This window comes from Malurus melanocephalus, unplaced genomic scaffold, assembly GCF_030028575.1.
Source record: "Malurus melanocephalus ecotype Western Australia unplaced genomic scaffold, MMel_1.1 scaffold_824, whole genome shotgun sequence".
NCBI lineage: Eukaryota > Metazoa > Chordata > Aves > Passeriformes > Maluridae > Malurus > Malurus melanocephalus.
The window spans coordinates 135181-147866 of NW_026624056.1; the positions used below are offsets into that span (position 1 = coordinate 135181).

The 12686-nt window shown below is 38.5% G+C and overlaps 1 protein-coding gene across 2 annotated transcripts in view; it reads right to left on the minus strand.

Moving 5' to 3' along the window:
• The window catches only part of SLC44A5 (solute carrier family 44 member 5), a 60259-nt gene that overhangs the window by 32948 nt on the left and 14625 nt on the right, over window positions 1–12686 (minus strand). For both annotated transcript variants that reach the window (XM_057385410.1, XM_057385409.1), the window contains exons 2-3: window positions 2923–2971; window positions 450–523 (exon numbers count right to left, since the gene is read on the minus strand). In XM_057385410.1, coding sequence (XP_057241393.1) covers window positions 450–523; window positions 2923–2971 — 123 coding nt within the window. The remainder of the gene's footprint in view (window positions 1–449; window positions 524–2922; window positions 2972–12686) is intronic.

A 12686-nucleotide genomic window follows, 5' to 3' on the forward strand; every position in this document is an offset into this window, starting at 1 on the left:
ACGGGGCCCAGCAATGGCACAAGAGGAATGAGCAGAAACTGATGCCCATGAAGCTCCACCTGAACATGAGGAAGAACTTATTTCCTGCACAGTGACTGTGCATTAGAACAGATTGTCCAGAGAGGGTGTGGTGTCTCCCTCGCTGGGGATACTCCAGAACCGTCTGAACACAATCCTGTGCCATATGCTCTGGGATGACCCTTCTGAGCAGGTATGTTGGACCAGATGACCAACGGTGGTCCCTTCCGTCTTACCCAGTCTGTGACTCTGCGAATTACCATAGATACTGAATGTTAATTCATTCTTTGCTTCTACAAAAGGCATTACTTATTGATTGGAAAGCTTAGCATAAATATAAGGAAAAGGGACATTTCAATTAAAAATTCTAACATTCACAAAGCTGATTCCCCTCTATATGAAAAGGCATTACTATACCTGTGTTTACTTACCCACAACTCCTAATGCAATGTAACCCAGAATGACAACTATGAAGATCACACAGCAAATAACATCTGTGCAGTGCCTAAGGGCAAGAAGAAACACTTTTAGAAATAAGATGTTTAATATGACCCTTCAAAACCAGTGATTGTCATAGGATATTTTAACATCTCAATAAGATGTCTGCATTGCACTTTGCAGAAGTTTTAGTCACTAACTCAGGTTTGAGGTGTAAAGTCCTGTTTTTGTAGCAAGACCAGCAAATAAATGTGTATGCTTTTTTCACTGTAGACAACAAGAACATATTAAGGAACTGATTTAATATTGTTGAAACAAGTAATACCTTACAACACTGAACCCATGAGATCACTTACCAAATAAGTGGCAAGACATACTACAGCACATCTGCCTCGGACCTGTCATTTTTAGTACCTGTCATTCTTTCTGTTTTCCATCTATGTTTCCTCTTACAGAGAAACATTTTTAACATAAAAGAGATAAAAAGAGCAGATATTTTTAACAGCTGGAGAACTCGAAATGTGTTTCCAAGCATGGAAAGGAATGAAAAATCCTGTACATTTCTCTAGAGAGGCACAGCTTTATCATCTCACTGACATAAACTTCTAGTGAGGCCGAGGTGGCACAGGATACAAGGTCAATATTGTAGTAATCTAAGATAGGACAACTGCTCAAGGTTGAAGAAGCAATGCTAAAACARTGCTTCTCATTTTCCCATCCTCCATTCAGAAGAAGTTCTGATATTGCTCAAGCTTGGCTTTTATCCCACCAGAGCCATTCTTAAGGGTATAATATTTAATTCAAGATGTCTTAGGAGAAATATGGCATCATGAATACTTTAATTACAACTCCTATGATCTCAAAAACCTCTTCCAGTCCCACTCTCACAGGTGTCATTTTATGATAGCTAAATGCAATTACAGCTCACATCCATTTGTGCTAAAGGTTCCRTTTAAAGTTTTTCAGAGGCACAAGTACCCATAAACACTTTACCGGAATGCACAATTTTATATTCTTTGTCATACACAAATTTCTGTGCAATACCTAGTAAAACTCACTATTGCCAAATACTATGGTTATATAATTATTAAAAAAGAAAAAAATGTATGTAAATCTTTTGGGTGGCTTCAGAAAATTTTGAAACAGTTCCTAGAGACTAACTGACGTTCATACAAAATAACTGCTTATTTTACTAAATACTATGGCTKAAACCCTGACTCCATTTAAACATCACTGTTAGCTCATGTAGCTCACTTTCAGGGAGACCATAATAGTAACTCATAAATACAAGGCTTCATGGGAGAYGAAAAACAGTTAAAACATTTTAAATCAATAAATTAAAATAACTCTCTAGACACAAGAGTATGTGGTGAAAATTCTGGGAGTTTCCAAAGTTGAAAAAAGGTGGGAATTGCCTCTTCCTGAACAGGAGATATTGGAAGCTCATGCTTATTACTAAAACCTAATCAGAAATTAAGCAGTCTTTTTTTTATTTCCACCACCTCTCAGTGACAGTGCATGTAAGGAGTATTTTGTGCATGTGTAATGGCATCCTAGCACATAAATGAATGCAAAGTTAAAATTATCCACAGAGTATCAGTGAATAAAAGCCATTTTCTCACTGACAGCTTGTACACTTGATCATTAATGACTGTAACCTCTCTCTGGCAGTTTTACTGACTACATCACAGAGTAACAGTACAAACAAGAGAGGTTTTCCTGGTGTACCATCACCAGAGTTTCATCACTCTYCATGCTTGTGAAAGGCACGCTAATAGACCTATCAAAAATACTACTAAATTGCAATATTTCAGGATWCAATTCTGCAGTCCACAGAACCACTGATAGTCTCACTCACTTCAGAGGCACTTCATGCATGCAAAATCGTCTCACTCAAGTAAGGTTTCTGGGCTGAGTCACTGCAGCAGCCAGCCACTTCACTGACAGTACTTCACTGCTCAAGCACCACCAATTTCCTGCCAGGGACGTATCTTCTGGCCAGCCACAGCACAAATAGCATGGTGCACAACCAGGCCATTCTCAGGAGAGAACAGTTCCCTGGTGAGGTAACTCACCTCCCTGGTGAGGGAGCAAGAAAACCAGCTGCAAACTGAAGAACAGAATGTGACAGAGTTTCAGTCCTGTGCTGTTTGGAAACAAGACGGACTGCATCACATAGCCGTGGCACCCCAAAGYGGAACACCACCTCAAATCTCCTGCTTACATCAGCACGAGGTAAGACTGCAGACACTAGTCAATGTGAGGCACAGAGAACTGGCATTCAAACTAAAAGGACTTAAGAGAACACAGCYTAATATTCCCCAGTAATCATACATCCTCACGGATAGTAAGATGGTCTTCTGGATGCAGAAGACTTGTAAAATCAAATTCACAAGTTTTGCTAACAAGATTTTTTAGCCCCTATTCARCAAAATAATTTAACAGAATGAGTTTTATGGTATTTACCTGTTATGAATAGGTCCTCTGAACTTCGGGTCAAATTTCCTTGGTTCCCCTGCATTTAAAATAAAACAGTATAAAAACATGTCGTTATTCAAAATAAAATCTGTGCAGAGAGGGTGTTAACACGAGTCTTTGAAGAGCATCCTATTCCTATTTAATCAGTTTTGTTAAAATAATTTCATATGGGCAATATCAGTAATTTGCCAATAAAACTACCTAGTTTATGTGTCTGAGATTAAAGCTTTTTTTTCTTCTAGCTTAAAAGGATTGAAGGCCTCACATTTACCACATGATAAATTACATCCTATGACTACGCCCAAGCACAGGTTCACAATACATTTAAGAGACAAGGATTATGTCTCCCAGTCACATGCTAAGTGTGTTTGACAGTAAGTAAACCTACCTCTCTGCAGTTACAGGCTATGTGCTTCTGATTTTTCTCTAGAATCATAGAATGTTAAAGGATTGGAAGGGAACTTAAATATAATCTAGTCCCAATGCCTCCTGCCATGGGCAGGGACACCTCCAACTAGACCAGGCTGCTCAGCGCCCCATGCAACCTGGACTTGAACACTGCAAGGGTTGGAGCATCCACAGGCTCCTTGGGCAACATGTTCATGTGTCATTTCTTCTTCATATCTGACCCAAATTTCTCCTCTTTCAATTTGTAGGCATTACTCCTTGTTCTGTCACTACAGTTCCTGACAAAAAATCCCTCTCCATCTTTCCTGTAGGGCCCCTTCAGACACTGGAAGGTTCCTGTGAGGTCTCCACAAAACCTTCTCTTCTCCAGGCTGAACAGTCCCAACTTTCTCCATTAATCTTTGAGGGGAGGTGTCCCCACTGCGTGCCCTCTTCACTGCCCTGAGGATCTCAAACCCCACCACCTCAGGGTCACTGTAGCCAAGGCTGTCTTGGAGCACCACATTCCTCAGTCTGTACTTCACACCATATTTAAGGGTCTTTCAGAGTTAGTCTTACTTCCCACTGCTTAGGTTACAGGACTTCAGAGATACAGAGATGCGGGTTTTCCCCATTTGGAATTGGGCTGATCAGATGCCAAAGCGCTGATTTTGCTCTACATTATCCAGTAACAGGTGGTGTAACTGCAGCAGCTTCTGCAAAGTGGAGATGAGGCACAGTGCCCCAAGGCAGGCAGAAGAGCACATGCTGCATGTGTGCTTGAACTTCTCTAAYTCGCAAGGGAATGCACCCATCACGTATCCCCGCGCAGGAGGCAAACCAGGYTTTGAAGTTGGTTAAACACACATCCTTGAGATCCCTGTTGCTTTCAGCAAATCTCAGAATGACCAGAAGGTGGAGTCAGGTTCCTTCCAGAAACATGCACTTCACACCTGGCCAGAGCTTACAGATGGAAGCAGTCAAACATGATGCATTCTTTTCACCTGGCTATCCTTGTTAGCACAGTTCCAGCTTACCCACTCTACACATAAACAAAACTATATTAAAAACGTACCAAACAATAACCCACCACCTTGTGCTTCCAATGTGGACTTGAATAAGAGAAATTCCARTATGATCTCACTTGGTAAAGAGTAACAAAAAATTATAGTCAAATATAGATTTTCAAGTTTTGAGCCACAGTATGAAGAGAAACAAGCAGTTTTCCATGCAGTAGACCAGAATTTGGATTTTTTCCTTTTGAAGATAGCTATCCAGCTTTATGGGACTTCTTTTCCTTTCARAGTCCAGTAACTATGAAGATTTACTTAACAAAACTTCTGGGCAATGAAAAATTACTTATTCATTCAAATGTCAGTGCTACAATACAAATTACTGTCTCAGAGTGCTTTTTCACTGCCTTCTTAAGGATCTCTCTTCTGAATATCCCTGGTATTACACRGTGTTACCAGCCTAAATTTCTTCCCCCATGCCCCCCAAAAATACTTATTTTCTTCAATTAGAGAAGAGTTCAGCAACTTCTCAAAAGCAGAATTTACTTATTAACTAAATGTCAGACTTGGTTCTTGGTTTGTATCACAGAAACCTTATCAAAATACACACAGACCAGTATAACAAACACAGCAGTTAATAAAATCCTATTTGCCCTTCATCGGAGGTATTCAGATCCACCTTAGCAAGCTCCTACAACAGAAATATTTTAACATGGAAGAGACTGAAAAAAATAAAACTTTGGGGAAGTGATGTATGAAAGCAGTGGTGGGGAGTGGAAGAAGCTATGCTGTGACACATGGTCCAGAAAGCAAGAGTACCATACACAACACCTAATCCTGGGCCAACACACYTCTATATTGAATGAACCTTTTTGAACAGAAATTTCTACAGAATCAATATGTTGACTACAGAATAATTTACCGCTGTACAAATCAGAGTCTGTAACAGCACTGCCTATGGAGAAGTTCTGGCCTTAAGGCACACTGAATTTGAATCTCTGTTCATTGTTCCTACAGTACCCAAGTTTAGCATGTAAGAACAGCCACGCCAGCTCACACAAAAAAATCCACTGAGCCCACACCCYGAATCCTATAAGGGACCATATCCTTTGAGGAGGAACTCAAAACCAAGGCAAACACTGTAGTATTTCCCTAACAGTGATTATTACAGAGATTTGCAGCTGCATTTTTCTTAGCCAGAAGAAATGACTTTGCATTTTATAGCCGTGAATTCATTTCTTTGTCATTCATTTCGTAAATCTCTATTTACCTTGCATATACTTTAACAGTCTGCAATGTCCTACATCACAGAGTACTACAAGTTAATCAAGCATTGAAGAATTACCTCATTTTTTCTGTTTCAACCTTGCGATCAGTCAGCTTATTACTGTACTGTATAATAGGGCAGCATGTTATGCTACCAAAAATGTTACAAGTTGTTATACTCAAATGTCCTAGTCTGATCAAATGTTTCTTGCACATAGGCCATCTCATAGTTTCAGTCATGCTTATATTCCTTTTCTATCTTTTACGGTGCTACTACAGATCACTGGAAAAGGAAGGGCCAAAACAGCACAGAATATTCATCACAAATATTAGATGTGATTTATATAATCCTACAATTACTCCTTCTATCTGACCCCAGTCCATTCGTAACAATTCTTTCTAACAGTCTACTTGATTCTAGGGGCAAATATTTTCACTGAGTCATCCACTAAGGCTCCAAGTTCTTACTTTTGAATGTCAGTAGTTAACTCAATCCCATTACTGGAGGAACCTATTCTTCAAAGCTATTCAGTGTTTTCCTTAAACATCGGAACAATGTAGTAGAATGAACACTTTGAAACTGTGCAGGTCACAGGTGTTAAAACACTTCTGGAGAYAGAAGTATTTATCAAAATGGATTTTGATAAACAACAATTCGAAGTGATTTTTGTAAAGTAACAGAAGTTATAAAGACAAGTTCTGTTCAGAAATCCATACAGAATAACTGCTTTCAAAAACACTGTTGAGAAGAGTCCTAAAGGATTATAGCCCACTACAAAGAGAGAATGAATCAGTCRATTGATGTCTGCAAAAGATCACCACTCTTTCAACATGTACAAGCATGATTGATAAAGTCACTGCTCCTTGTGCTTGGGGACACGTGAGGCCTCACATGAACTATTTCTAGATCATGGCACTGTAATTTCAGAAGACACAAACAAATTTGGAGAGTAGAGGGACTGATTAAAAAGCAGATACTAGGAGGTTTACAAAAAGCAGTAAATGAATGCAAACTTCAGTGCCTGTGATTACGCCAAGGAGCACAAAASAACAGTCTTCAATCACCATACAAAATTGACAATGATCAGATGTTCTTAGTTTCCTCTACCAGTTGGAGAAACAAACTTAATTTACAGCAAAGATGGTTTAGATTAGGCTTTAGGAATATTTTCAGGACACAATTATACACTGAAGCGTCCACTGGAATTTTCATCTCTAAGCTTTTAAGAATGGATTACACGATACCTGTAGGGAAGAGAACGGGAATACTTAACATCTCAGCACAGAGACAGCCAAATGGATCTAATAAGCAAGAGGATAAAAACAAAGTACTCCAGAAAGGGAGCTCTGATTCAAATGGAGACTTTAATCTCCAACAAGCAAAAACAGGGATGCTATGAGATAATAGCAGCCACAAAAACCTGTAAAATTATCGCAGTACTGCAAACTTCCTCCAAGAACTGTTCCTCACASCACACTGTATGTTTATGGCGTCATGGTGTAGGGCAACATGCCTCAAGTTGCCTTCCCAGTCACGGARATCTTGGTATAAATCCACTGCGGAATACGGCAGGAAAAGGTAACAACATTCTGAGTTCAAAATACAGCAGAATTCACTGTCAGAAGTAGTCTGTAGCGTCCCTGGAAAACTCATTACCAAAACAGGTGACACAGCTGATCACAACTGTGATCAGTTTCACAGAACAAGAGAGAGGCGAAAAAAAGCCACTTGTTTAATCTCGTTTTTCTAAATTAGGTATCAAAACCCCTACTTAATTACTACTATTCTTTAAAAATTCTAAAGATCTCTTGGGTGTGAGATGGGAATTACTTATGCTTCGAATATCTACATAACTCCTGGTAAAAGCAAACCACTTCCCCAGCTAAAAAAAAGCCCAAATATATTTAGGAAGCAAATTCCAAGCTTTAGGAGCTTGATAGATATAAGGAAGAAAGCAATGGTGAGGGGTGACTGACATTTTTTTGCAAAGATTAAAAACTGAGATTATATTCATTCTTGGCAGATGAGACAGATCTATTTTACAGGCTGCCTTATAATATGAAACTTGTGGATGTTGAAGTATAATATCATTACCAGAAATAACTCACAAGATATTTTATTTACCAATTCTGACCCCAAACAGCATATGAAGTTAATTGTTACCCTTTATCACTGTAATAATTTWAAAAAAACAGCTCTAAATTACTTACATAAAATAAACCAACTATATACACAGGTAACATTTACCTTAGATGTGCAATTTAAATAAATTAGCAAATGTCATGTAGGAAAAAAAMCAGAATATTGCTAATAATTGAAGAAGTTACAGAAAACCATGAGTCCAGATCCAAGCCCATTTAAATAAATTGAAATAACACRGAATAAAATATGTGAGATTTAGATCAGGTGTTGTGAATTGTCCTAAGAAAGCAAGTAAATTACCATGTTTTCCGTAGTAGTTTTCTTCATCTCTATCCATATTACTGTACCTGGATCAGTTGAGTAAGCTCTCTGTGTGAGATACTGACTGCATTCTTCTGTGTTGCTACCTAGCACACWTCCCACAGCAAGTACAGATACACTAAAATACTATTTAAATAGCTTTTAAAACAAAGCCGATTCTCACAGACTTCTCCAACCAGAATAGAAATTCACAAAGTAAGCAGGCCTTTCCGTGAATAGAAAGTTATCACTCAGTGCCTTGTCCACCTACGCCAGCCAATCTGAACAAAGAGGAATGACTCTTAYCGGCTTTTATTAACCTACAGGCAGAAAGGACACACCTGCACCTGAATACCACTTGTGAAATAAACATATTCATAGTCAATACAACCAAAAAAACTCCTGATGATTTTCTAGCTGAAAAGAAGGTATCACACCATTAGCAACACTTTTGTAGCCTGTGGTACTGTGACAGTAAATAGTCTTTACATGCCACAGATGGCCAAATCCTTCCTCCTCTCTGCATATGACTAGCTCCCCCAAAGTTCAAGTCGTGTAAGTCTAAAATGTAAAGTAAATGTAAGCAGTATACCAAATTTCCAATTACGTCAAGTGGAAATCTATCTGTRGAAGCGGTCATAATTTACTAACTGTTTTCTTACTAAGAAGGACTTTTCGTATTTCTGCACAGCACAAAAGTTCAGAACAGACGAGGTAGTGCTAGAAGGTCTCAGCATTATTACTGTATTTATTAATACTGTAGTGCATTATTACTGTATTTATTAATACTGTAGTGCTTATATAGCGAAAAGAAGTACAAGGCATTATACTCTATACGTGAATCTGAAAGCTGGAGACAATCTCTCCTTTCAAGCCACAAAGGAACAGAATYTCCATGTCGTGATCCTGTCAAAAATGAAATTTCTATTCTCCGTGGAATTTGATTAAAACACCAATTGTAGAATTCTGCCATGAGAAATGTGTACATTCCTACAATAACGTACAAGACAGGGCTGAACTACACGCTGGAACTACAAGAATTGTTTCTAAGTCAGCCCTGTCACTGCATAGTACGCAACGACAAAGAATAATCTCATATGACAATTCACCAATGATGTCTGTGATATGAAGTCATAGCACATTTTGTTGTTACAGAACTTAGCAGCAGAGTTCTAACTCTTACCGAAGTAGATATTTACCATAACCAGCATTAGGCAACAAAGGGAAAAGAAACACGATGCAGAAGTAGACTGATGTCATGCCAAATATTAACTGTTGACTGAACTCTCACACTTAACTACCTCCCAAGACTTCCTGTCATCCTGAGGCAAATCCAAAAAAAAAAAAAAAAAAAAGAAAGAAATGGCAGCAAAGCCAAATGGTTGACTTTACTATGTTCCAAATCAAGTTTACACCTCTGTGAAAGGCTGCTTCAGTTAATCTCAATATACTACAGGAACAGAAGGTGATAAACAGAAATGCAAACTTGCATGCATTTTTCCCTGGTGTTTGATCAACAATTGCACGTGCCTGTGACTAAAATGGATACGGCTTTTTGAGAGAATAGTGTTTTCATTAGCAAGACTGGAGCTGCATGTATAGGCACTGCTCCCCTCTACTGGAGCACATCAGCCATTTCAAGCAATTCAAAGTATTGCTAGAAAAGGCCTTCTTTGGGCGCATGTACACAAGCTGCTAATTCAATGCTCAAAGACACAAGTGCACAAGACAACAATTTGGGCTGTTAACAAATACTTGGAGTGTAGTAGAATTGAAAGAACTTCATCCCAGTTAGGTTTTTCTAAAAAATTACATTAGGATTTTTATGCTTCTGCTCATCTACTCTGGTTAGGATTGCRAAAAAAAAGGTAACACAAGTTCCTGCATAAATGGTCTATCCCTCTCAGAGGCAGAAACTTATTGAACATATATAAAAGCCTAATCTTTGCAAGGTTTACAGTCACAATTTTGCAAAGAATCCAAATAAATGTTTCAAATTTACTGCTATTTAGTAGCAGTCAGTTTAATTTTACTTAGAGGATTTTTTAGGCAAACTTAAGGTACATTTTAAACCACATGTAGTATTCCTTATGCAGACMTGGCCTAATAATCCTAGTAATGTAAAATAATACATTATTACTATATGACACAAATATGTTGAAGCAGTCTATTAAGTCAAAAGGTTGACATTAACACAAAAACTCTYTCCATAAATCTTATACCTGGTTTATGGGCATACAGAGGATTTTTCCTCTTTGAAGGGTTCAGGTATAACTTGTTGCTTATAAGATCATGCACACATAAATTGCAGTTACAATAAAAGTACACTTATGATTTCTCTCCTGTGTAGTAAGTCATACTAAATGGTAGCTGCCTTTGAAATATCTTTTATGTGTCATCATAAGTCTTTCTGGACAGCCATTATACAATTGATACTGGCAAAAAATGGAAGGGTGAAGAGGGAAGAAGAGTGGTAGATGAGACAAGTCACCTCATCACTCAAGTGTCCTGTTCTTTACACAGCTACAAGGACACTGATCTTCACATGCAAGTCAATTTCCACCCACTTTTAATCCAAGTTTTAAAAGTTACTGTCACTGACTTACAGGGAAGCTGAGAGCATTCAGCACTGCTCACAAACCGAGGGCCATTGCTGCAAGTGTTACCAAAGGGCAGAATAAAGGAAGGGGGGGCGGGTGGGGGGAAATCCACAAAACACTGAAATGCAAGGGGTTAAGGTTTCAAGCAGAACAAACTACTATGTACTACCTAGTTTTACCCATCGCTCAGACTCCTTTGCTTCCCAAGTGATGCACATTACATAAAAAGAATTGCCCAGGAATCCTGAGGTCAGTGACAGTTCAGTGGAGTAGGTTGATCTCTTTTTCACCGTGATCAAAAAACCAAGCACTAAACCAAACTCTAAGAATGAAGTTATCATCATTGCATTGTCCTAATTCGACATGTRTCTGAAGAAGTATGATGTCATGCCATAGCCACACGACAAAGTGACAACAACACATCAAACCCCCAGCTATCAGTCCAAAGATTGTGCAATGTGTTTTCCTGATGGAGACTGTTCAATTAACATGCTGCCCCTGTTCAYTTAATAATAGGAAAAACATCACCAGCATGATACAATCAAATGTCAAAGGTCCACACCTAACATTCTCCTGATACTAGTGACAGCACGGGCCATTAGGCATGTATTAATAGATACCAGTTGTCAAACAACGACCCACAGAAAGGGGACTGAAAATATATACAGTTAATGTACTACAAGCGAATTATCACTCAACTGCAATTCTGACATGTGATCAAAACCACTGATAGCTAGTGGAAGTTTTACAGTTCTCTAAACAACAAACAAAATGTTCCCAGCAGTTTTGTGACCTGTGGGTCACATACAGAGCTTCGTTAGGGTTTCCATTTCAGTGAGCTTATTGGCAGTTGCCCCCAAATTCTTCTTTAGAGCTGAAATTCTGTCTTCTTCTGTTTCCCAGCTTCCAATTCTTATTCTTGTTCAGGGACTAATGCAGCAACAGGTTTCATGGAATTTCCGAGCAAAGACACAGCTACCAAGATTATTTCTAAATAGTACAATATATGGAAGAGTACTTCGCAAACTCAACTACTCTGCGAGACATTTTTTCAAAGTCAGGTTGGGCCCAGAAGACTGGGTGAAATMTAGAACAAAGCAAATTCATTTTGCTAGTTATCTGTGATAACTATTTTGTTAAATATCTCCTTTTCCCAACATTTTCATATATTAATCCAGCTAGAAAGGCTTCTTGGTCTTGAAACACACTCTCATGCTTCATAAACATCTAAAATACAGTCTTTGATGATGTTTTACCTGGAAAAAATAATGTTTGAAATAATCAGATGCTTTCTACCCAGGATCAGAAAACACCAGATTTCTGTTTCCAGGCTGCTTTACTCCAGCTGATCTAGAATGACAGATGGCAGCCAATGATTTTTTTCTCCTAGCAGAGTCTCTAACCCCAAATGCTTTATCCCATTACATATCATTGCAACCTTTTCTAGTTTGTCTTATGCTGTAAAATGCTGCACGCAGATACCATACCTTTTCTGTAAGTCATTAAAATTCCACTTTCATAATCTCAGAGGGAGGGCATTATTTCCAGCATCTACCATTAACAATTAAAACACCCCACTGTTGTTACTGGGGAAAAAGTGCAACTATACACATTTTTTTTAGATATTAAAATGCCAGGTGGATGAAACAAGAGATGTATTATTCTGGACTTTATGTACATCATCTATCTGCCACTATTTTATTTGTGCAAATGCATTAAATTACTCTGAAAGCAAGAGAACAGTAAGACTCATAACCTTATGAATAAACTAGTGTCTAATTCACAAAAGCCATGCTGAAACTCTGTAATCAGAGCCTTAACAGCAATGCACAATTTTGAAGATCTGTCTTTCTCTTTATACCAGCCCTTTCCTAACAGCTGCAGATTTAAACCCAGAATCACCAAAGGTTGCCTGTATTTGCTTAATGAGCTGACATTCTCTTTGAATGCTAGACATAAAAAAATCCTAATGTAACATGTTGGCACAATGTCCAATATAAAGYGAACAGAGCCGCAGCTCACCCCGCCCGCAGCAGACACAGC